The 26,955-nt window shown below is 35.6% G+C and overlaps 1 protein-coding gene across 3 annotated transcripts in view; it reads right to left on the bottom strand.

Annotated features, from left to right (window-relative positions):
• The window catches only part of RBBP8 (RB binding protein 8, endonuclease), a 74,950-nt gene that overhangs the window by 11,522 nt on the left and 36,473 nt on the right, over positions 1-26,955 (bottom strand). For all 3 annotated transcript variants that reach the window (XM_037508741.2, XM_037508744.2, XM_054694139.1), the window contains exons 7-18: positions 26,198-26,373; positions 23,861-23,962; positions 21,736-21,830; positions 19,807-19,916; positions 17,574-18,474; positions 17,365-17,491; positions 13,794-13,882; positions 12,812-12,929; positions 9,595-9,738; positions 8,201-8,270; positions 3,158-3,254; positions 47-188 (exon numbers count right to left, since the gene is read on the bottom strand). In XM_037508741.2, coding sequence (XP_037364638.1) covers positions 47-188; positions 3,158-3,254; positions 8,201-8,270; positions 9,595-9,738; positions 12,812-12,929; positions 13,794-13,882; positions 17,365-17,491; positions 17,574-18,474; positions 19,807-19,916; positions 21,736-21,830; positions 23,861-23,962; positions 26,198-26,373 — 2,171 coding nt within the window. The remainder of the gene's footprint in view (positions 1-46; positions 189-3,157; positions 3,255-8,200; positions 8,271-9,594; positions 9,739-12,811; positions 12,930-13,793; positions 13,883-17,364; positions 17,492-17,573; positions 18,475-19,806; positions 19,917-21,735; positions 21,831-23,860; positions 23,963-26,197; positions 26,374-26,955) is intronic.

Consider the following 26,955-nt stretch of genomic DNA (forward strand, 5'->3'; position numbering starts at 1 on the left):
ATCTTAAAAAAAAAAAATCCTCAAATTTTACAATATGTACTCTTACCTCTTTCCATACAAGTTTGAGTAGAAGGAAAACCAACGTCCCAGAAAGTCTCTGGAGTGTTGGGTGGAATGTAGCGAGATCGGTGTCTTGAACAGGAAGCCAACTTTTTTTCTCTTTCTTCTGCAGGGATATCTGCATAATACTAATAATAAAAACTGGTAAGTTTTTCACTAGAAATTACAAATGGAGTGGAGTGTTATGCTTACTGACTGTAAACCAGAAGTTAAAGAAGCTATTTAATAAAGTATTCCGCATGCTAAGAGAATAATATTCATTGACGCTATTAGGAATGAATGCTGGTATATGAAATGCTGGCTATACAGATGAGAAAAGTTTATATCACCATGTAAATCAGCATACTATTTCTGTTATCAATGAAATGTTGCAATGAGAAAAAGATGACAGCTTAACTTTACAGTGTGCTCGATAATGTAGTTGATTTAAGTATTGGTGCAAACACTTCATCTTTGTCAGACCAGCAATAAAACTGCTGAGGCCTGCACTATAGTTTGCACTTTTCTCAATCGTTACTTGGACATAACTAGTGGGTTTCAAAGTAATCTTTACAGTTTTTTTTTAAGTTTAGCTTTTGATATTGCAGGTTTCATAACTAACCCTTTCAACTGTATTTTTAATTTCAATCAAGGTATTATTAGTTTTTGCAACTGTGATCATGAACAACCTGAACTTCATGCAAAGAAAGATAAAACCTGTATGTAAAAATGATACAGGTCTTCAAATTCTACATCTAAAGAAAACTAAGCAGCCATGTATAGTTTAAGAGAACACAGGTAAGATTATTTAGTCAATTTTATTTTATACTTGACAAACCGATAATCAAATTGATAATTTACCAAAGATATTGCCTAGAGAAACTGGAAGACTTAGGACTAGAATTTAAGTTCAAAGTAAAGGATTTTAATACATTTTTCTTTTACACAGATATATTAAGGCTCTAGAGTATCTCTGAAACAACTATTTTTGGGTATCTTTTTCATCATTCTTGTTGCTGTGCATTTGAGGTTTTGTACCTTAGCAATGTGCTAGGATAACCATAGAGAATCATGGTTATCAGTCAACTTTAGAGAAACACTACCAACCAATTCAAAAATACTAGAAAACAAAAGTAGACTAGTGTAGCTGCAATACAGCAAGCAAGTGGGAGAGAGAGCTAGAGGAGGAAGTCAGAGAGAAATGGGCGCAGAGTTTGTTGTCTTTGGTAAGAACTCAAAGTCTATCTCTTGGTAAGCTGAGAAAACATTTAAGGGTTCTGGGTATAGAGGTGACATGATTTAACTTTTATTCTAAAAGGAGCATTAAAAAAAGACCATTCATTGGTGTGTTAAAATATACTGTGAAGTGACAAGAATGAAAAGTGAAGAATGGGGAGGGAGGTATATGGGAAGGCTGTACTTTCTGCTCATTCTTACTGTGAACATAAAAATGTTCTAAAAATAATTTTTTAATTAAAACACTAACTGGCAGTATTTTAATATATGTGTGTGTGTGTGTGTGTGCGCGCGCACGTGCATTTAGCAGCTTTTCCAATAATCCACACCAAGTGAAATGATGCCCTGGTCCAGGAGGTTGATGGTAGAAATAACAAATGGCTGGGATGTGTTTTGAAGGCACAATCAAAGGGATTTGCTGGCAGATTAGCTATAGAGATATAAAAAAAAAGAGCACTGGAGGTTTGGTTTAAACAACTAAAAGCATGGATATATACGACATGTTGGGGACTGGAGGTAGAAACCATATGTTTACTTTCAGACATGTGAAATCTGGGATATTATTATGTAACCATATGTGGATTATATATTCCACATGTGATATAGGCAAGTGGGATAATTTTAGGAATTATGAGCATATAGATAATATTTAAATATATCAGACTGGCACCATCAGTCCTGGTCATAAAGGGATAATAGGGAACACATTTATCCTCCTAACCTTAAACAATTAGAAAATTGGGATAAAATGTATGAAACAATGGTTTTCAGAGATTGGATAACAGCACAGGAAATTATTCCAGAGAGAAGAAAAGCAAATAGAGTGTTTTTAGTAAAAGAACTTTTTTTGTGATAGAGTTAGTTCCACATTGTAAAGAGTTAAGGCTGTAAAATTGCAGGCTTACTTCGTGGAGACATTGTCCTTAATTAGGAAATCATGCCTAATCAACTTGTACTATGAAAAGTCAAGATAACCAAATTTTATTATCAAACTGCTTTCCTAACATAGTGATCTCAATTTATATTCCCACTGTTAGTATATGAGAGCACTGTTTCTGACTATATGCTTACCCACACTGCAGTCAATTCATACCTAACTTAAATGTGTTTGGTTATCAAATTTTCTAGCCCACAGTTGTTAAAAAAGAAATTTAAAAGGGGAAGTAAATGCTGGAGGCAGGCATCTGACAGCTACTAAACAGCAGGGAAGGAAAACCCCAAGCGCATTTCAAAAAAACACAGAATCTGCATGGAACTATTTAACAATAGGGTAATCAGTACTAGTGCTCTGTACTTACAGTAGTGTGAGGGAGTTGATGAATAAAAGAAAAATGTAATTGTATTCTAAGGATGATGTAGAGCCTATTTATCACATTTTGTTTAGGAAGGGAAATGTTTGGAGTAAAAAAAAACCTATGGCTGTACCATAAGTTATTTAGAAAAGAACAATTATAAGTATATATCATCTCCCCAGAATGCTTAATAAAGGTTATAGTAAAACTGGCTCTTGAAACAAAAAAAATTCCTCAAATAATGTAAAGAGTCTTCACTGTAATGTAAGCGGAAAAATAAAAACAAATTATAGAAAAGAAATACAGAAAAGAAAAATGGCAAAGATGTCTTAAGCTGATAATAAGAACTAGGACATAGGTTACAAATGTACTTAATAAAAATCTAAGAGAAATTGAGGGCTTTCGTTTTCATTTATTTCTACCTCTCAGGTCACTGCCAGTATAATCTTTATTTATCCTGTTATTCCTGGCTCAAGCTAGGTTTCTAGATCCAAATATGGTTTGTATCTATGATTTTAAATCAAATTCTATGACATAAAAAGGCATAGTTTAAAAAAGCCCAACTGAACAATGTTTATATTAGTACTTACAATTTCACATTCCTTACATGTGTGTCCAGGCAGTTTTCTTCTCTCTTCTTTTTTCCGGACCACCTCGATATGAGGAAAATTTGGTATGCTAGTCTCTCTGAGGGGAAAATAAACTATATTTAAAATTAACCCATTTGTTACTCTAAAGATAGGATTTAAATTAACAAAGGTAAAAACCTACAGGTGAAATCATTTGAAAACACTCATTCATCTTATTTGAAATTCTTATTGGTATGTCAGAAAAACAAGTATTTCCTCATTCATTCTTCATTAAATATTTATTACTATTTAACACAATTAATTAAATATTTATTATTATAGCCCAGGTTTTTTTAATTGATATTTTTCTCCAATTGGAAAAAGTACTATATTATTGCTTATTTTTGCCTCTGACTGGTTTAACAATAATAATTAGGTTAGGAGGTAAAATATTTTAAAGTCAGGAAATTGATAGTCTACAACATAGCCAAGAAAGAGAGTATACTTCTGTTAATTCAGTTTTTTAGTTACTATGAACCCTATCTCAGGGCTAACCTATAAAGAACAGATTCATCTGTGTTTTGTCATTTGCTATTTTCTCTTAACCTTCCTTTTGTTCCATCTACACTGAATTCTTTAAATAAGCAAATTATAATTTGTATTTGTTAAGATTTATTTATTTATGTACACAGAATTGCGGTACAGGCCAGATGATTCCCCAGAAACAGAGTGGGGAACAGAACAGGCAGACTGACTGAAATACACTGCTGAGGGGAGCAGCAGGTGAGTCAGGAGAGGTCTGCTGTGCCATGAGGGTAGCTCCCTGGCCAGGGATCGAACTTGTGCTGCAGTGGCTGCTGACAGCTTCATAGGTTGCGCCTTAACCCCTTGCGCCACCAGGGAGGTCCTGTATTTGTTCTTAAATGGAGCAGATCCTACTGGGAACCACTAGAAAGCTAGGATTGGCCAAAGCCACTGGGGTATGGCTTCAGGAGGTGTTAGTACTTTAAGTAGAAAAAACAATCAGGAAGACAGAATTATTTTCCTTTTATTAATATACTTAATATGCTACTTCAGAAAGTCTAAAATAGAGAAATGCAAATTGTAAGAAAGGAAAATGAGGGCCTCCCCGGTGGCACAGCGGTTGAGCGCTGGGCTGCGAAGCTGCCCTCAGCCTCTGCAGCGCCAGTTTGATCCCCAGCCCCCCGGCGAGGGTCCCACATGGCGTGCAGACCTCTCCTGCAGCCCACTGTTCCCCTTGGCAGTGTATTTCGTCTGCCTGCCTGTTCTGTTCCCCGCTCTGGCTCTCTTCGTGAATTCTCTCACTCTCCCGCGCTTCTGACTGTACCCAGTGCTTGTATAAATAAATAAATAAATCTAAAAAAAAAAAAGGAAAGGAAAATGAAGCACTATGTGATGGTATGTATACTTGTTTATAATAGAAACACTCCCAGTGAACTCAAAATAGCCTGACTCACAGTGATTTTCAAAATGAACAACTTGTTTCACATCTACTCCTCTGAGTTATTTATTTTTTTAAGATTTATTTATTTATGCATACAAGAGCTGGGGTACAGGCCAGAGATGCGGGGTTTGAGAGGATTCACCAGAGACAGAGTGGGGAACAGAACAGGCAGATTGACCGAGGTACACTGCTGAGGGGAGCAGTGGGCAAGTTAGGAGAGGTCTGCTGCGCCATGTGGGTTGCTCCCTGGCTGGCCAGGAATCAAACTAGAGCTGCAGTGGCTGTGGATTGCTTCATAGGTTGCATCTTAACCCTTGCACCACCAGGGAGGCCCTCTGAGTTATTTTGACCACATCCCCCTCTTCTGTTGGCAAGCACTTTCCTTCAAAATAAAGCTGTATTTCAAAGTATATGTGCTTACTTTCTGTGCCTTACCCCAAGAATTCAACTCTAGAGCAATTTGTGAATTAAAAAAGGGATACCAAGAAAGGATACATCAAAAACATCACTGTAACTATTTTTTCAAATAATTTATAAGTGTATGTAGACTATAATATCTGTCATATACTTTCCTGTGAATATACTTTTTGTTTCTGTAGTGTATTATAATACTGTAGGAAATACACTGGTAGATGGGCAACTGTAGAAGATCTCAAAGCATCACCCAAAAGTCAAGCTTCTCATCCCTGACACAAAAGAACCTATTTTCCCAGGGGTTGGCAGTAATCTCAGCATAAAAAGGAAATACACAAACTCTGAGACTTTGTCCATTTCTTTAACTTTATTTACCTCCTGTATCTCTAGTTATCTAAATAAAACTACTCATGTATATCTGTACATGTCAGGTTAGTGAACCTCCAATATGAAACTCTTGAAATGATAGTTATTTCTCCACAATCCATCTAGGACTCTATCACAAAGATGCATGGATGAAAATTTGAAAAGGAAATTAACAAGACTATTCACTGCAGCACTAAGTGTGCTCCCGTAACTGTAAATAACCCACATGCCCATTGCTGGAGAATAAACTATGGCACAAACAACAAAGTACTGTGCATTTAAAAAATGTAACAAGGAACATTACTATATACTATTATAAGTGAATTTAAGGACAAAAGTTAAATGATAAAACAGAGAAAAGTGTACACAGCATTCTATCATTTGTCTAAGGGGGGAGAGTGTGACTATATATATTTATATTGATATCTATACATATAAAAATGAATTAGCGTTTACATTTTACAGTGGATAATGAAACATAAATTATTAACAATTATCATCAGGATATGGAGCTAGCTAACAGGGTGAAGAGGACAAGCAAGGACAGGAGTTAGATTTATCTGAACATACCTTGTTTTGCAACCTCTGGCACCATGTATATATTATAGTTTTTAAAAAGACTTAAAAGATTTAAAAATAAAAATAAAAAATTCCTAAAAAGTTAAAAGCAAAGTAAAGCAAAGATGAATTGGTGGCTTTAACTATACCTATATAAATATTTATCCTAAATGATCTAATATGATACATTTTAAAGAAAAAGGAATGCATACAGAAATCTTAAGTCATTTTAACAAATCATATTGATAGTTGAATTATTTGGAGACTGCCCAGTGTGTATATTGTGGAATAAAGTTAAATGAACAATGATGTTGGTATCACTGAAAAGTGGGACTTTTTGGTAGGTAGGAAAATAGGATACAGATGTGATGGAGATTATGCAAAAGTCCAATAAATTGGTGCTATCAGTAGCAATACGTGTGGTTTACCTTAAAAAAAAAAAAAGGTTATTTTTAGTTCCTTTGTTTTGTTTCCTATTCTCCTGTACCATACATGTAGTGTTGTTCACCGACATTATTTCAAAAATTCAAAAAAAAAAAAAAAATCCAAGATGAAGCAAAACCTTCTTTCTCACTGTCTACTTTATTATTATTTTTTTTTTTACAGAGGCATGTTTTATTTATTTATTTATTTGTTTGTTTTATACATGCACTGGGTACAGTCAGAGCGCAGGAGGGTGAGAGAATTCACCAGAGCCAGAGCAGGGAGCAGAGCAGGCAGAAGGACCGAAGTACACTGCTGAGGGGAGCAGCGGGTGGCAGGAGAGGTCTGCGTGCCATGTGGGATCCTCCTCCGGTGGCTGGGGAGCAGCCAGGGATCCAACAGGCGCCGCAGAGACCGTGGGCAGCTTCGCAACCCAGTGCTCAACCACTGCGCCACCGGGGAGGCCCTCACTGTCTACTTTAAAGGTCAGAAACAATGACCAGCTGCAGCAGTGAGCAACCACCCCTAGTGGCAGAGCTATGGCCTAACTTCCATTTCTCACTAAAAGAAGCTTCAGCAGGAAGTATACAAGAGAACCTAGAACATCTTATACCAGAAGCAAGGAAGCTATGAAAGATTAGGGCAGATCTATTCAAAGAGATTTGCACTAGGCAAAGATGGAATATTTTGAGTATAAGTAAGGATAATAACTGCAGTGGATTGAAACACATTAAAGATATTTAAATCCATGAGTTCACAGTAATATTTAAAACAAATAAACAAGAAAACCTTTCTAGTGACATTCGATATACCAGGTACCATTTCTTTGGAAAACTGGTAAATAAAGGAAAAGAATTAATCATTTAGCAACAAAATGAGGCTCTTCTAGTTTTAGAGGCATTAATAAAAATTTACGTTAGCCTGTCAGTTTTCTAAAAATCTTAACAGAAATAAAATAGGAATAACTCTGCTTATAGAGTAATTCACTTCACCAACATATCTTAAAGAAAAAAGCATAAAATAGGGCCTTCCCGGTGGCGCAGCAGTTGAGCGCTGGGTTGCTAAGCTGCCCGCAGCCTCTGCAGCGCCGGTTCGATCCCCAGCTGCTCACCGGCCACCGGAGGAGGGTCCCACATGGTGCGCAGACCTCTCCTGCCGCCCACTGCTCCCCTCAGCAGTGTACTTCGGTCCGTCTGCCTGCTCCGCTCCCCGCTCTGGCTCTGGTGAATTCTCTCACCCTCCCATGCTTCTGACTGTACCCAGTGCTTGTATAAATAAATAAATCTTTAAAAAAAAAAAAAAAGCATAAAATATTTTTTCAATGAATTGCTATGCCTTCAGTTACACCTAGAATAAATAGTACACAACTGAGTTATAGATTCGCAAGCTTTGCACAGAAGATATAAAGCGGTATTAAGGTTCAAAATCAAGATGTTTAAAATTTTTCTTAAAAGGATTAAAGATCATCATGAAACATTTCTAAAGTACAATCTAAGATCTGCCACTTAAAATCTGTACTACATAAAAGTTACCATTTATAATGTGACAACTTCCCGAAGTTCAGATTAAAAGAGTATGAATAAAATATTAGATGTGATAAAGCAGAGAAAATTATCACCACCACTGTCCAAAAGAAAAAAAAAAGGTGGTGGTAAAAATTTCCTTGATTGCAAAACTGGTCATTTTCACACTTGAGCTCCATATTTGTTATAACGATAAAGTAAGTGAGTTATTTTATTTTAACCAAAGCAGCAATGTAGCAGTTCAGAGATACTCTGACAAAAATTGTTTTATTGCACTTCCAATCACATTGCTGGCATTAATCAAGTTCAACTTACCTTTCATCTTCTTTAAGAAAAGGCTCCACAAATGCTTTCTGTTTGACTTTATCTTGTTTATCATCATGAGCTGTATGTTATCAAAACAAGCAAAACACAAACTGAATCAGACCTAAGAAATAATGAGCTTTTTGGGGACGGAGGGAAGACACATTTCAAAATTTCCCATTTTTATAAGAACTAGAGTTTGAGGGTCTAAATCCCAAGTTATCTAGACTCAAAGAGCCAATTGCAATTGTATATTGAAATAATAAAAATGACTACGTGCTTTGCGCTACGTTTTGGATATACAATGAACAGGAGAGATCAAATCTCCTGTACCTTGGAGTACACTTCAGTGAGGGAAATCAACATTAAGCAAATAAACAGTTAAGGCTTATATGAGGAAGAACATGTAAGATGGTAACTAGTGAATGAAAGAAATAAGAAGTCAAAAGGTCCTGAGATGGGAAAAAGTTGGATATGTTTTAAGAACTAAGAGGCAAGTGTGGGTGAAGTACAGTGAAGCTAGGTGCTGAAGGAGATGAGGTGGGCAGATACCAGATCAGATGAGTCTTGGAGGCCAAGGGAAGGAGTTTGAATTTTACTGTAAGTGCACAGGGAAGCCACAGAAGACTTTTTAAAAGAATCGGCTTCATTGATGTGTAAACTGATTTACACTGATTTCTTTTTTAAATAGAGGCATGTTTTATTTATTTATTTATTTATTTGTTTGTTTGTTTTGTTTATACATGCACTGGGTACAGTCAGAAGCGCGGGGGGGGGGGGGGGGTGAGAGAATTCACCAGAGCCAGAGCGGGGAGCAGAGCAGGCAGAAGGACCGAAGTACACTGCTGAGGGGAGCAGCGGGCGGCAGGAGAGGTCTGCTGCGCCATGTGGGTAGCTCACTGGCCAGCCGGGGATTGAACTCGTGCTGCAGAGGCTGCAGATAGCTTCATAGTGCTGTGCTTAACCCCTTATGCCACCAGAGAGGCCCAACTAAGAACATTCTTAAACACACTGCTTGGTTGCTGTACTTTCATTTTTCTTGGTTATATATCTATAAGAGTGGAAATGCTAAGTCACAGGATAGGAGTATACTTAATTTTATTTTTATAAAATTTATTTAAATAAGTTTCTAAAAACTTAACTTTATGTTATTAGGAAATTTATAGTATTGAATCAAAATTTATATATATATATGATGGTTATTCAAGATTTAAAAAGGGGAAGCTGAACTGTATTTTGTAACTCTTCTATGGTCTGAAATAATCTAGAAAAACAGAAGAAACTTATACAAGAAATTTGAAACTTTAATTGTTAATATACTTTAGCAAGCCTGTTAGTTAGCTTGCTGGCTTAATTTATTGAACTCAGTTAACTAAGAAGCCGTAATTAGAAAGAAATAGCTTTACCATTTGATTTCTTTGTAGTGGCTGACAATTCTTCCTCTTCATCTACTACTTGTGGGAAGCTATCTGGCAAACAGGATTCATATTCTTCATGTGTTGTCCGATCAAACATATCTTCCAAGCTATCATTCAATTTTCTTTCTTCGTCTATATAAAAGAACAATGGCTTAGGGCAACTAGCAAGTTTTCCACTCTCTATGGAGAACATAAAACTTACAGTAACTGCCACATCAGCCAGACGTACATCAGGCAAGAATAAATTCTCAACTCTGGGGAGTTACTGTACAAAGACATTACGTTATGGCTTTAAATGTCCTTTACTCATGTGAGGATAATGTCACTAGTTTTTGTTACTGTCATTACAAACTTCAAAAGTCTTTTTCTCCCTTATCAGTTTATGTATATTTGATACACATAAACGATTCCTAGCAAAGACAATGTGAGGAAAATATATCATAATGAATGATAAAAAATACTAAGTTTAAGTGTGCAAAAAAAGGTGCTGACTTTTCTAATGTAGAACCAAAAAAAAGCATTTCCTTGTGCCATCATTAATATCTGGTAATTTAGTGTTGATGGAAATAATAAATTCAATTCCATATTTGATAGGCAAAGTACTAAATTCATTTTCACAGTACTAACAACATTTTCCATCATTTAACCACATTTTAAAAACACCAGAGTTTATTAAAAAACAGAAGTAGATCCAGTTGACTAACAAATGACAGAAGTCTATTGAGATTATATAAAATAATTACCACCTCCCCCAATTTGGGGTGCTCTGGCACTTTCACCCTGCTTCGTTCTTCTTCAACACTTTATTTACCATCATCCGTTATACCACACATTCCCTTACTTCTACTCTGTTAGAATAATGCAAGCTCTAACGAGACTGGTACTTTCATGATATATTCATTATCTCCAGTTCTCAAATACTTCCTGGTTCAGAACTGTGGCTCATATTTATTGAATGATTAAACATTTGTTTGTAGTTTTCACTTTGAGGGTCAGATTTGTGAATAACATATAAATGCTGGGCTAGTGGCACCTCAGTGGCAGTCAGCGGGTAAGGATTATGTTCTCTTGCTTTGACCTGGGCAGATCTTTTATGTTCTCTTGCTTTGACCTGGGCAGACACTATGTAATTGTGAGACCAGATCACAAAAATGCTGTGCAACTTCTGTCTTACTCTTTTGGATGTTAACTCTGGGAAACTAGTCTCCATGTGCTGAGGAAGAACCCATTATCCTACCTGGCTGGATAAAAGCCCTGGAACTGAATGAAGAGGGAGGTGGCAAGCCTCCCCCAGCAGTCTAGCCCTTTGCTGGCCCAGGCCCAGCACCTTGAGCCTCTACCTGTAAGACAACCTGAGGCAAAAATCACCCAGCCAAGCCCTTCCTGAATTCTTGAGCCATACAAACCATAAGATAAGAAAATGATTGTTGTTGTTCAACCCTTTAAATTATCAGGAGTGATTTATTATTATGTAGCACTAGTACTGATAACACCATATTTTGCCAAAATTATCTCCACTCATTACTTCCAGTTCTAATCTCACTTCTACATTATATGATACATATTTGGAAAATTATCATTTTTGAGTCCACTAGATAAACCTGAAGGCAAAACAGTCACACTACTTTAATTTCCAGAAACAAAATAATCTCAAAAGCAAAGTATCTCTTAAAAAGAAAATTATTTAAATGTCCTTCACTACAAAAGAGAATAAAACATCACTAAGGATTTTTTTTTTTTTTTTTTTTAATTTTCTAGAGGCATGTCTTATTTATTTATTTATTTATTTATTTATTGTTTTGTTTTGTTTGATACATGCACTGGGTACAGTCAGAAGCGTGGGAGGGTGAGAGAATTCACCAGAGCCAGAGCGGGGAGCAGAGCAGGCAGAAGGACCGAAGTACACTGCTGAGGGGAGCAGCGGGCGGCAGGAGAGGTCTGCGCACCATGTGGGACCCTCCTCTGGTGGCCGGGGAGCAGCCGGGGATCGAACCGGCTGCAGAGGCTACAGGCAGCTTCGCAACCCAGCGCTCAACCGCTGCGCCACCGGGGAGGCCCCAAGGATTTTTATTTTAATAGAAACTGTCCTCTCAACACAGGCATATGGATAGTTACTCACTGCTAGAGAAGAAGAATTAAAGCAAAGACTACTAAAATTTTCTCTCACTGAATGCAGGGCAACGAGAGAGAAAATGTTTCAAAAGAAATGAGAACAAGATTGGTGGCTTTATTACTGGTCCCTGAGCAAGCAGACTACAGGATACTCAGCGAAAGACAGGGAATGCAGCTATACTCTGAATGTCCTCACAGTTTCTAACATTATCACTAGGAGATGCCTCTACTTTAAACACTACACACCCACGTAGCAGGTCCTAATCCTGCAATGTATAAGGGTGATAAATGAAAATTATTTCCAGTCTAGTTCAGTTCATGCCATATGCCTCTATATATGTTGTTAAAATGGTGCCAACAAAAACCTTTCCATTATTTCCACATCTTTTGGAAAATCAAGACTTTAGACAGAGAATTAACAGTTTCCCACTAGAAAGGCCTGTTGATGGAGCTAGATTCCTTTTTCAGCAGAAACAGAAAAAGGCAGAGTAACTCAGCATATTCACTATCATTCTTAATTTACTGTTCATTTGTAAATCTATACTAATATTTCTCACTGCACTTTCCAACTCCTCAACCCATCTTTTTTCCTCATCAGTTGCTTTGGAAAATCCTATTTCTAAAATAGGGCTCTTGAGATTGCTCTTTACACTTCTTTATAAAAAATTACCTAAGCCAGGGATAAGCAAATTTTTTCTAAAAGGGTCAGCTAGTAAATATTTTAGGCCCCTGAGGTTATAATAAGGTCTTTGCAATAATTACTCAACTCTACTGTGTATCACTCTAGCAGCCACACGTAAGTAATACATAAGCAAATAGCTTGAGGCTGTGTTCCAAAAAACTGTTTACTAAATGTAAGCAACTATAGTCTGCTGACCATAGAAACAATTTGAATTCTTTCTGAAAAATATTAGTTCGGCTGAAGGTATTTTTCTGAAATACTGAAAGTGAGTTTTCGATGACAAATCTATTATCATCAGAATAGGAAATAAACTGGTCTGTGGTGAGGGGGTCATTTATACTCAGTGCAATAGTACAACTAGAACTTTCCCTGTACGTTTTAATTAAAAAAACAAAGCAAAACAAAGCTTACTTGGACTTTTTTCTCCCTTATGCTCTTGCTTCTTCATTTTTAAAAGTACAGTTTCACTAACCAATGTACAGTCCATGTCCACTGTCTCTCCTCCTGCTAATCTTGACTGACTTCCATCCTGAATAGATATTAAAACATTTTAAATTGTAACAGTTATCCCTTTATGAACTTATATTTGCTTAGATTTTTAAAAAAATACACACAATATAAATTTGATCACTTTAATCATTAAAATTTTAAGTGTACATTTTAGTGGCATTAAATTATATTTACTTTTACTCTTTAAGAATATAGATTAAGGTTTTATTGCCTGTAGAACATTTAAGTTTTAATATATATGCATCCTCTCTCAAGCCCAGGAGGAGAAGGAGAGCTGCAGAAAGGGAGGGCTATTTACCACTGACATCTCCTGAGCTTTCCCTGCCTTTCTTCTCCAATCTACATCTCAATAATGAGCATCAATGTACACTAATAATTACATAATCAAACTTGATTTTTTTTTTGATGGGTACATATTATTCTAGCAACTGTTAAACCCTTTATTAATATGCACCAAGTGAAAGAGAAATTATCAAACTACATAGAATCTGTAGACAAACAAAAAATAGCTACTTCTACTAAAAATTTGAAAAGTATACCAAAAAAATCATTGGGAAAAATCACTGGGAAATTTTTTCCTTAATTGTACATTATTTTAGGATAATCAAGGCATATACTGGATTATTTTGATAAAAAATATAAAATAAAAATATTTTAAAACTAGAATCTTCTCCACTAAATGACTTTAAAGTCAGAAAGTATTAATACCATTTCAAAAAATACTATAAAGTTAGAAGAACAAGCAATCTTATTTCTTCGTTTCCTGAATAAATGTAGATTTTAGGAGGTAAGTGATCATTTCAGGTCAGAGTGAGTCATGAGAGAAGGGTGACTAACAGCTCATTAGAGACCACATGGGCTTTGGTTTTACTTTCTAACTTACCTTTGTATCTATTACAGTGACATCCATTTTATACTGAGAGAAGTCTGCTCCTGGATCTATACTCCATTGGATATTTTCGAAGGGTACATCTTGAGTAAGAAGGGGAAAAAAAAAAACACAATATAATGGATTTCAGAAATTCTCATAATTTTAAAATATTATGAAACCCAGAAATGTAAGAAAAGTTTTGCAAATCATGTCTGGTAAAGGACTTGTACCTAGGATATGTAAAGAACTGCCACAACTCCATAAGACAAACACCCCAAATAAAAATGAGCAAAGGATCTGAACAGACAGTGTTCCAAAGAAGATATACAAATGGCTAAAACATATGAAAAGATGCTCAACATCATTAGCCCTCAAAACCACAATGAAGTATCACATCATAGCTGTCAGACAGGCTACCATAAAAAAGCAAGAGATAACAAGTGTTGGTGAGTATGTAAAGGGAACCCTGGAGCACTGTTAGTGGAATTGTTAATTTATATACCCACAATGGAAAACAGTATGGAAGTTCCTCAAAAAATTAAAATCAGAACTACCATATGATCTAGCAATTCCACCTATGGGTATTTATCTGATGAAAACAAAAATACTAAAATAAATGCACCTCCATTTTCACTTCAGCACTATTTATAGAAACAACCTAAATGTCCACCAATGGATGAATGAAGAGGTGATATATTTCTATAAAATATAAAAACATATTTTCATGTGACTTCATGATAGTGAAGTATTCTGGGAAATGTGTCTTTACGTAGGTGATTCTGTTGTGCAAACATCATGGGGTATAATTACACAAACCAAGACGATATAGTTAAATATACACCTAGACTGTATGGCATAGTTTATTAAAACTACTGTCACGGACCAAAATTCACTGTTAAGTAACACATGACTGTATACGGAAAAATACTACACAGCCATAAAAAGAACGAAATTTTGTCATGTGCAACAACATGGGTGAAGCTTGAGGGTAATATGTTAAGTCAAATAAGTGAGGCAGAAAAAGACACTACATGATTCTAGTTTTATGTGGGTTCTAAAAAAAATACATACAGACAAACAAAGACTCACTGATACAGAGAACACATTGGTGGTTACCTCAGGGTAACCAGGGGAGGAGTTGGGAGTGGGCAAAATGGGTGAAATATGTATCTTCAGTCACAAAATAAGTAAGTGATACAGTGACAACATGCGCTCCATTGCTAGTAACATTGTATCACAAATTTGAAAAACTGCTAAGAATAGATGAGAAATACCTGTAGTCATTTCACATTGTACACAAATGTTAAATCATTTTGTTGTACACCTGTATAAAAATATAATGTAAATAAATTACACTTCAATAAATATATTCCACATCTAATAGGATGGCAAGAACAAATAGGACAGATAATAAGTATTGGTGAGGATGTGGAGAAATCAGGACCCTGCGGGCTGTTGGTGGGAATGTGAAATGATGCAGCCACTTTGGAAAAGTTTCTCAAAAGGTTAAAGGAATAGCTTATGGCCCAGTGATTCTATTCCTATGCATAACTGATGAAAAATGAAAGCAAGCATCTACAAAAAAACTTGTATATGAATGTTCATAGCAGCCTTACTTATAATAGTGGACAAAGTGACAAAAGATCATAGCAGATACCATTGATAAGAAAACTCCAGAACAGGGAAATCTATAGACAGAAGGGAGATTAAGTATTTGCCTAGGACTTGGGAAATGAAGAGGGGAAAGAAGAATGGATGCTAATGGGTACTGTTCTTTTTGGGGTGATGAGCCAAATTTGAGACTATAGTAAGGGTTGCACGACTCTGTGAGCATACCAAAACCACTGACTTGTACACTTTTTTTAAATTTTTATTTATTTTTATTTATTTAATTTTTATTTATTTAATTTTTATTTATTTTTTAAAGATTTATTTATTCATGCATACAAGAACAGGGGTACAGGCCAGATGCGCGGGAGGGTGAGAGGATTCACCAAAGACAGAACAGGAAACAGAACAGGCAGACTGAAATACACTGCTGAGGGGAGCATCAGGAGTGACAGGAGAGGTCTGTTGTGCCATGTGGGATTCTTGCAGGCCAGCCGGGATCAAACTCATGCTGCATAGGCTGTGGACAGCTTCACAGCGCTGTGCTCAACCGCCTGTGCCACCAGGGAAGGCCCTTATTTTTTTTATTTTTTAAAGATTTATTTATTTATGCATACAAGAGCTGGGGTACAGGCCAGAGATGCGGGGGGTGAGAGGATTCACCAGAGACAGAGTGGGGAACAGAACAGGCAGACTGAATGAAATACACTGCTGAAGGGAGCAGCGGGCAAGGCAGCAGAGGTCTGCTTCGCCATATGGGTTGCTCTCTGGCCGGCCGGGTATCAAACTCATGCTGCAGAGGCTGCAGATAGCTTCATAGTGCAGTGCTTAACCCCTTGAGCCACCAGGGAGGCCCTGATCTGTACACTTTAATGGGTGATTTTGAAGTTTCAAATGTCTTCTTAAAGAGTTAAAATGATGACATTTTCTGGAGGGATGTTCAATATATGTGTAACCACATATAGTTACAGAACATAAAGTGATACAATATTAATTCTAAGAAGACTGTGAAAGGGTAGGAAGCAGTATCATCCCTAGAGCAACCATGATAGAAATAAAAAAGATTTTTTTAAATCAGGAATAAGGGGGCCTCCTTGGTGGCACAAGGGGTTGAGACGCAACCCATGAAGCTACCTGCAGCCACTGCAGCATGAGTTCGATCCCCGGCCAGGGAGATATCCACATGGTGCAGCAGACATCTCCTGACTCGTCTGCTGCTGTCCTCAGCAGTGTATATCAGTCAGTCCGCCTGTTCTGTTCCCCACTGTCTCTGGTGAATCCTCTCATCCTCGCGCGCTTCTGACTGTACCCAGTGCTTGTATAAATAAATAAATAAATCTTTTAAAAAAAAGAGTGAAAAAAGTTTTCAAAAGGGACTACAACTCTTGCTGGAAGAACTAAAAAGAATATGCTTTAGGAAAAAAGGAAAATTAAGTCCAGAATGAAGGATAAAAGAAACGAAGATGAAGAATAAAGTAAAAAAATACCACGTATAAAGTACAGGAATAGTTGGTGGCTAAAAAAAAAAGAAGAAAAGGACTCCTTATAAACACAGCAAAATACCAGAACAAACAATGTTTTCAAACAAAAAGTTAAAAAACCCATTTAAATGTATATATGCATATGATTACAGATACAATGTAAATGCAAAGAAAAAGGACAGGAAAATTAAGCATGAGGAAAAGGTTTGATAACAAAAGTTCTACTTTTTATATTTTAAAATTATAGTTTAAAAATTCAGAGCTTTTATGAAGAAAATAAAAAACAATTACATAAAATAGGTAAACTCATAAAATAACTATAAAAATGATATTAAAGACCTCAATTTGTTTTTTCAAGAAGCCAGGAACATGTAATACATGTAAGATAAAACCAGTGAGAATCATCCTGTTATTGAATCTAGCCAAAAGATGCACAAAATACATTACAAGACTTAACTGAGTCATTAAGAGTTGAAACACTAGAGTATACACACCTTGGTTATTTTGTAGAGACTTTGTTTTAGCAATTCTACATGGATTTAACTGAAGAACTGATGTAAGTTCACATGCTCCATGGGCCGATTTGCTTTTTATTTTTATTGAATCAAGAGAACCAGTACCCTGAAATAGAAAACAACATTAGCTTCTAGATAAAATCATAAACAACCATTTTAATTATAATCTTTGAACATTTAATACAAACCTTTATATCATCAAAAAGATTCTCTGTCTCCAAACTTTCCCGGGGACGAAGAGGAATCTTGAAGACAGGATTTTCTTCCTTTATTTGCAATGGTGCTTTGTTATCTAACAAGGATTTACTCAAGGACTGGAGGATGCATTCCTGCAAACTTGGCTCCTCTGAGGAGTCTCTGGTTGACATATAGCTCCCGCTAAAGGCCTTGCGGCTTGAGGAAGAGCCCTTTGGAATGGGTTTCAAAGTCTCATAGAGATTCATTTGCCTAAACCTGATTTTAGAAGTTTCAATTCCTTGACTTTTCTCTTGACGTTGAACAGTTGAAAACCGATCAGACAGATCCAGGGGTTTATCCATCACATAGTCTCCATTCATGGAAAAATGACTATCCATAGGAAAAGGAAAAGCATTTTCTTTATCAAAAGAGGCCTGGGGACAGCTAGCTTCATCTTCACTTTCTTCCTCAGTTTTCTTCCTTTTGGATGGTCTGCCTACCAATGATTTCAGGGGCACCGAATGTTTATCTTTATCCATCATAACATCTTTCATGTGATCAATACTATTCTGCTCACTTATGGATTCACTCATATTTTTACTTATAAGCATCTGCTTATTAGAAGACGTCTGACTAATCATCTTGTTCACTTCAGACCCAAAAGTATGATGTGTATAAAATACACTATCTTCAGATTTTGACCTAGCCTTCTCTGATCTAGAATTAGAATTATTAATGAAAGGTGCTATTTTCAGGTTGTTTTTTCTCCCAGTCTCTAAAAGAGAAGGGGACAAACTTGTATTTAAACCTAACCCACTTTTCACACTAGGGGTAGCTCCAAATACAGGAGATGACACCCGAGTAGTCAATTCTTCTTGCGGAGGAGTCGTCTTTGAAATGCAATCTGAAAATCTAAAGAGTATAAAACGTATTTATTTACTGAAGAAACAGGGTAAAAATTAAAAGATAAGCATAATGAGAAGACAGTCACTAATATAGCATATCAATAGTAAACTCATCCATATATTAGAGGCAGTTGACTAACCAAAATTTAAGGTAGAGTATACTTGCTGATTTCTCTTCACTTAGTTGGCTGACAAAAAAAAGCAAAGGAGGGCCTCCATGGTGGTGCAAGGGGTTAAGACACAACCTATGAAGCTATTCGCAGCCAGTGCAGCATGAGTTCGATCCCTGGCCAGGGAGATACCCACATGGCACAGTAGACCTCTCCTGACTCGTCTGCTGCTCCTCTCAGCAGTGTATTTCAGTCTGCCTGTCCTGTTCCCCACTCTGTCTCCGGTGAATCCTCTGACCCCACACACCTCTGGCCTATATTCCAGTTCTTGTATGCATAAATAAATTAAATCTTTTTTTAAAAAAAGCAGCAGAGAAAAATGATACATAAAACCTGTCTTAATATAATGATTATTTCTGTCAAGAAATACTTTTTCCTAGGTAATTTAAATAATTTCACTACATGAGAAAATCTTATTTTAATAAATTGCGCTGGGAATCCAAATTCTTTCGTTTTATGAATTCTTGTCATGAGTAACTTCAAGAAAAAAAAGGTATTAAGACAGCCTGCTTCTAGGAGAGGACATAGCTGTGGTAATAGAAAGAACATCAGTTTAAATTTGAAGATATGGGAGAGTACAAGCTCTAGTTCCAGTACTATTATCTACATGGCCTCAAATTGTACAGTTAATCTCCCTGGGGTTGCATTTTTGTCAACTGTAAAATTAAATGTGGTCAATAAAACATACTTTAATAAGTTACTGTGATGACAAATTAAATGTCATATATGTATCTAAAATCAAAAGCTCTTTTAAAAATAAAAATGTTGTATAAATATAGGAATTTTTAGTTAGTGGATAACTGAAATTAGTAAAATCGAGATGAAACACAAGGTTGGAACCTCATCTAAGCTTTCAGATGCAAACTTATATCCAGGTTTTAGAAACACAAACCCTGAAAGGATGAACTTGATTTTTAAAGGGGCAGAGTAAAGATTGGGAATTCTTCAATACTGTTGATAGAAGTACAGAAAATATCTATAAATGACAGCCATCTTCCTAGTGAAAAGCCCTCAACTAGTTTTAAATAGGGGGAAATTTTTTTTTTGAATAAAATTTAATATAACTAGAATAAAAAAACTATATTGAGAGAAACAGCTCAATTATAAAACTCATTGTAATGGGATATCACAAGCACTTTACAAGTTTTTACCAAAGTGCCCCAAATTACCTTAAAGTATCTTCACCATTTCTTATAGATTCCTCAAAAGGTTTTTTCTTTTCATCTCCTAAACAGTGGCAGAGTTCATCTCCAAGAGGGCTCATGGGTCCCTGAGATTCCTTTAAAAATAAAATAGAAAGTATACATATGGAATACATATACATATAATGGAATATCAGTCTTTCTTAAAAAGGAATGAAATATTGACGTATGTTATAATGTGGTTCAACCTCAAACAGACTAAGCAAAAAAAGCCAGACTCAAAAATCACATAATGATATAAGGACAGAAAGCAGATTGGTGGTTGCCAGGGGCTACAGGAAGTAGGGAATGGGGACTGGATGTTTAACAGGTACTAGGTTTTCTTTTGAAGTGATAAAACTGCTTTGGCATTAGAGGGGAATGTTGCATAAAATTAATGAATGTATTAAATGCCACTGAATTGTACACTTTAAAATGGTACTATGTGAATTTTACCATGTGAATTTTACCACAGTGGAAAAAAAATGAAGCACATTTTAAAGAGGGAAATGCATCAATATTTTAATATTTTACCTAAGCACATTCTATTACTGGTATATAAAGCCCCAATTTCAAAAAACATTAAGATGAAAGGCAGGAATAGAGATAATTATTCAAAGTATAGAAGATAAATTTAAAAGCATCCTTTACAGAATAGCGCTTTTAAAACATTAACATGCATACAAGTCAACTGAGAATCTTCTTAAAAGGCAAGTTCTCTTTCAGCAGGTCTGGAGTGGGGTCTGATACTCTGTTCTCTCAAACAAACTTTAAGGCGATACAGAAGCTACTGGCCTGTAAACATACTTTGAGCAGCAAGTTTTTGGAGATGAGCTTCCATAACATATTTAGGGTGTAAACTACTGACATGTCAAGTTTATGAGAAGGAGAGAATGAAAAATCATTAAAACACATTTAAAATTGAAAGCTTAGGAAAATACCCACTATCACTTGAAGATGGAGTTAAAACTATAAAGGGCAAAATATTCATATGTAATTTAAAAAACCAAAGTACAGATACACATATTGCCTAAAGCAAAAGAATACTTTTTAAAGTTGTATCAAAATAAAACTTCCTCAAGATTGAAGAATTTAAGTTTTCTATCTTTTGGGGATTAAGAAAAGAGTAAATGCAGGTCTCCCTGGTGGCACAAGGGGTTAAGACGCAGCACTATGAAGCAATCCGCAGCCACTGCAGCACGAGTTCAATCCCCTGCTAGGAGGTGACCCACATGGTGCAGCAGACCTCTCCTGACTCGCCCGCTGCTCCCCTCAGCACTGTATTTCAATACATCTGCCTTTTTTGCTTCCCACTCTGTCTCTGCTGAATTCTCTCACCCCCTACACCTCTGGCCTGTACCCTAATTCTTGTTTGTACAAATAAATCTTTAAAAAAGAAAATGAAAAAGAAAAAAGTAAATGCAAGGAAGTACTAAAATAATTACAAGAAAATGGACGTCAATTTTTGACCCAATCCCTATGAATTAGGTCTAACTGAACTGGCAAGGGGACAAAGAACAACTAATACATCTATAGTAGTTCCAAGAATTCAGTCTGTTTTCTAAATGGAATCTCAGTTTAAAGTATGCTAAGAAGATACAATGCATTCTGAAATCACCCTAAAGTCTTCTCTTAAATAGAACAGGATTGGGGGTAAGGAGAATGGAGTGGCCAAATCTTCGAAGTCATGATGCTCCCTCTCTATGTTTTTACTCAACCTGCAATCAATATCCCAAAACTTTTAAAGACTAGATTTCTGGAACTGCCTCGGATAATATAAATGGGATCTTCCAGCCACAACAGTTTTGTTCTAGGTTTTTATCCAATGATCTTTGGACTAAATAATTTTTCTCACATTCAATTCTCTAAAACAAACTTAATGAATTCATATTGTCACCAAACTGAAGAATTACTTACTGATTCTTCTTGAACATTAAGTTCAAGTGTTTCAGCAACAGCTGTAACTAAATTAAAAGATGATTTAGTAGGATAACTGCTTGTTCCATGTGTTTCTAAGTAGAAAGAAAAAAAAAACAATTACATAATTGTAGAAACTAGATGTATAATAAAAACTTTAGAAAAGGAAAGCAAAAGCTTCAAAGAACCACATTACAAGCTGGCACTAGTGCAAAAGAAGTCCAAAATATCTACTACAAATGGCGGTAAGCTGGAAGTATCTAATATCTAAACTTGTGGAACTTTTAAATTAAGTTTTCTACCTTTCCTAAATGAACCGAATGCAATTTTTCTTAGTGCCACTGAAAAAAAAAATATATTCACAATAATTTTATTATGACCTAAGATGTAGCATGAATACAAAACTTTCATAGTACTTTTATAAAAGCACACTTTGTGGGAGAAATTTTTAGCACTGCATAATTTTCAGGTTTTAAGCTAATAGATACTTATGCAGAAATAAGCTATGTTTAAGTAATTTACACAGTTTCATGCATCCAGAGTTTCAAAAACTACATCAGGTGATGTAGCTAACCCTTGAGAAAAAGAAAATGCTGAAAATCTAAGTGTGAAACATAACTGTAGTTGGACATATAAGTCAACCTCTCCAATGGGGCTCTGAAATCCATCTCCTCTCACCTTTTCAAGGATGTAGCAATTCTTGCTCTTTTCCCCAAAATTATTCATTTCTCTTTTAATGATTCTACCAGCAAAGAAATATGCTGAACATACTATAATAGCCAATCTTTAAAAAACCCTCATTGTGTCACACTCCTCTCTAACTTACTAACCCATTCCTTGTCCCCCTCACTACAAAACACCTGAAGGACTTGTTTATATGTGTGCTCTCCACTTTCTCTGGTCCTAGTTTCTTTTGTACATGATACAATGAACACCCTTCCACTTTAATAGTTCACATTACGAGTTCAACACCCAATGATCTCTATGAGATCAAATCTAATGGTTAAGACTGTCTTTATCTTCTCTGCTCTATTGATACTATTTGCTAATAGAGAGTTGGCCACTCCTTCATTTATACGTTTGGCTTAAGGGATACCACTTTATCTTAATTCTTCCATCTCAGTGGAAATTCCTTCCCTAGTACCAGATTCTGTTCCTCCTCATTCTCACTATCTGAATAGCTGAAATAATTGTCTCCAAGGATTGAAAAGTGGCTCTCAGGGGGGCAAAAAAATCTTATTATCCAGATAATACATATTCAAAATAGAACAGTATGACTGTGTTATAAAAATTCCATGGGAGAAGTGATTAAGGGAAATCATGTTTAAAAAGCCTGGGGGGGAGGGAGAGTTTAAATAATAATTAAAAAGTCTTGGGGGGAAGTGTTAAATAATAACAATAAAAGAGGGGTCCAGTACTAAGTACCTGAACTTCTCTTCCCATCTATACTCACTGGCTGGATAATCTTATTTACTCTCAAGGCTTCGGATACCACCTAACAAATTCTATATGTAACTCTATGTCGCTCTTCCAAACTCACATCCAGCTACTCCTCCAAAATCTTTACCTGAATGTTCATCAAGCATCTCAAGCAGAATATTCTCAAAAAGCAAACTCTTGATCCTAATCAATCCTATCCTGGAAAACGGCTGCCCTCAGTCTTTTCCATCTCATTATTTACCAACACTGAAAGTTGCCCAAGCCAATCTCCTTTTCACTCTCTCTACCCCAGTCACACACATCTGCTTGGCGTTCTTCCAATGAACCAAAGAGCACCCTCTGCTTAAAGCCTTTGTGCCGACTGACTCCTCTACCCCATGAAGTTAAAGGTTTTGGTTTGTTCACTACCTAATACACAGTATTCACTCAAATATTTGTTCAATGAATGAGTAAGCAACGATATAGTTATGTTTACTCAAAATTATTAGGAATCATTATTAATACGGTAAAGGATATTAATTTATAATAGGATACCATTACTTTCTAAAATGAAAAAGACTGCTAAATAACTAGTAATACACACAAAACATAAGAAAAATATTTTTGAATACTGTCTATTTCAGACCTTTGGCCACCAATAATAACAAATTTTAAATTTATAAAGGAGTAATATTATCTTGCTTACTAGCCACTGGAGATTGACTTTGATCACAAGTGTCAGCCACCAAAATTTCATTTTCTTTTGGGTTATGTTGTTGAGTTGAAGACTTTGAAACTTTTTTCAATTCTGAAGGAAAATGGGAAAGGCTATGTATAAATAAACAATCAAGATGAAAAAGATTATCTAAATATTACTTTGATAAGCCAATACAAATTTATCTGTAAGTACACTAGGACTGTCATTTTATTGATATAATTTTCATATTCTATTAAGGTTTGTTCCTTTAATTTCACTAAGAAACAAAGTGGAAATCAGGACAGAAAAATGACTAGAACAAACTACTTTGAGTCTGCTAGTGTCTTAGTCTCTGAGGTCTCCTAGTGTCATAACATTTCAGTATTTCTTTTCCTTGTGTATTTGTTGCAAATCAGTAGGTTACTTTAAAATGAATACTGTATCATATATCTCCCAAACTTTTTCTGGTTTTTATTATCTTGAGAGATATCCTGAAACACACTTTATCAGAAATTATTCCATTGCTTAAGGATTTAACTGAAAGAAAACTAAAACAAGGACAAAGAAAATACTCTGTGAAAGTATTAAAATAATATTAAGGGGCCTCCCTGGTGGCGCAGGTGGTTGAGCGCCGCACTGTGAAGCTGTCCGCAGCCTCTGCAGCACAGGTTCGATCCCAGCTGGCTCGGGAGAATCCCACATGGCGAAGCAGACCTCTCTGGCCTCGCCCGCTGCTCCCCTCAGCAGTGTATTTCAGTCAGTCTGCCTGTTCTGTTCCCCACTGTGTCTCTGGTGAATCCTCTCACCCTCCTGCACATCTGGCCTGTACCCCGGTTCTTATATAAAAATAAATAAATCTTTAAAATAATATTAAAAGCCAAGTGAAAGTAATATTAAAAGTCAAGATAAGTCATAAATACACAAGGGTGGATAGAAAGAGAAAAGACTAATCATTAAATTGGTTTTAAAATAATTTGCATGACTCAAAGTTAAATTTTAAAATTAAAATTTCAGATTCAAGTAAAAATGATCAGAATAAGATTAAAATTTTAAGTTATGTTATTTTCATACAATGAAGAAATAAAGTAGAGGCATTTATACTAGATACAGTATAAGAAGACTTTCTTAATAAAGAAAATAGCTGTGATTTGTTTTTATGGATATTTTTACAATGGATTTAAAAATGATCTAAATTATGTAGACGCTAATATGTAAGTATTCATGTTCTCTCTGAGAGCAAACCAACAGATGAATGAATGTACACTCAAATCATGATCTTACATTTTAGTTCAATTATATTATTTTTAACAGTTCTTTTGTTTTCCACTAGATGGTGATGCAACCTTATATAAAATGGGGGAACTTTAAGCCAGTTTTCTGGTATCAAAGTATACAATTTATTTATTTTTTAAAGGCATTTTTTAAAGGCTACTGTCAACAGTTTATTTGCATTATAAAAATATCTCCAGGTCTATGTGCTTTCTTTTTTATAAATAGTTTAGGTTAAAAATTTTAGTCTTTACTATTTAATTTTATCAGTATTAAAAGAAATAATCACTGCACTATGTCACATGATAAATTTCAGGGCTACATATAAAGGGAGTTTCAAAGCATTTAGCAGAGATGGTAATCTGGGCTAGAATTAGAAATATGTCACATGAAGATAGGTCACCACGTAGACCTATTATATATGGTTTTATATTATAAAACCATTTCTTGATTACAAGCAATTGTTACAAATTATAACAAAAATAGCCAGTTAAATCAGTTCCAAAGTAGAAGTAGAAATGGGCAAGACCCAGAAAGTGGAAAAGTTCAGAGCCAGGAAAATCTGTATTTGAATTTTGACTCATCTGCTTACTTGACAGATGACCCTGAGTGAGTTATTTAACTCTTTTAATGAGCATATCTTTCCTCAACTGTAAAACAAAGGTGCTAATAGTTATCTCACATACCTCCTGAGAATTAGTGTATAGTAATAATGTATTCAAGTCACTCAGTCTAATACCTGGCACAAGTAGCAGATGGAAGCTAATGTTAAGTTCCTTTCTTCTTTCCTTCTCTTTCATTCAGATAGATAAAATGAGAATATTTTTTCAATAAAAATATTCACTACAATTATAAAACGCTAAGCATTTACATAGTTAAACAAAGCATGTCTATACATAATATAGGCAGAAAATGTTGCTTCATCACTTCACTAAAGGAAGTTATACTTAGAGTTGTAACATAAGTAGCCTAAATGACTGACTTTCTTCCACTAGATTTACTAACACAAAAAATCTTTTAGCTGATGAAAACTCTTTTTACACTAAATAACTAAAATACAAAAACTCCTATCCTTACCATTTGTGCACACAGTGTGCTCCAGTGTAGTATGTGTTTGTTCTATACATCGTACATGGAGATTTTCCTTTCTTCGTAGTCGGTTAATACCAGGAAATGAGAAGGCTGTTATTGGTGAACCTGGAATAACATTATCCTCTGAGTCAAGCTCAGTTGCTTGCAGCTGTTGATCATTCCTAGAGGAAAATAATGACAGTTGAAAGAACATTAACTCAACAAATTTATGTATGTATTTACTTAAACATCTACAATATGAGGAACTACAACAGAACGGAGGGAGGTAACTAAGATAAATTTTTGCATCTAATGCTACAAATCTAAATATAGGAGCAGAGAAGTACTCAAATGATTATAGAATATCACATGGGGAATATTCTTGTGAGAAGCAAAGTACAGAGGGTAGCTGGTGACACTTGAATGAAGACAATTTCAAATGGCAAAGAAAATCAGCAGAGGATCCAGGTTGAGGGCATACAGTGCTGTGTGCTTGTGCTGGAGAAAGGCAAGCTAGAACTACATGAAGGATGACGTTGATTAAATGTGCACATGTAATGTGAAAATCTAGCATCAATGTGTAAGACTGATTGACTTAAGTTATGTCATTTCTCTGATTAAAACCTGTCATAGTTCTCCATTCCATTGGGAACATACAAGGTGCTACATGATCTGAATGTTCCTCTCTGCTGACTTCTCTGACTTCTTTCCATGTACACTCTACTTGTCATACTCACTACTTTGAGGTTTCTCAAACACACTGG

This window comes from Talpa occidentalis, unplaced genomic scaffold, assembly GCF_014898055.3.
Source record: "Talpa occidentalis isolate TD23 unplaced genomic scaffold, MPIMG_talOcc4v2.1 talOcc4.13, whole genome shotgun sequence".
Taxonomy (NCBI): domain Eukaryota; kingdom Metazoa; phylum Chordata; class Mammalia; order Eulipotyphla; family Talpidae; genus Talpa; species Talpa occidentalis.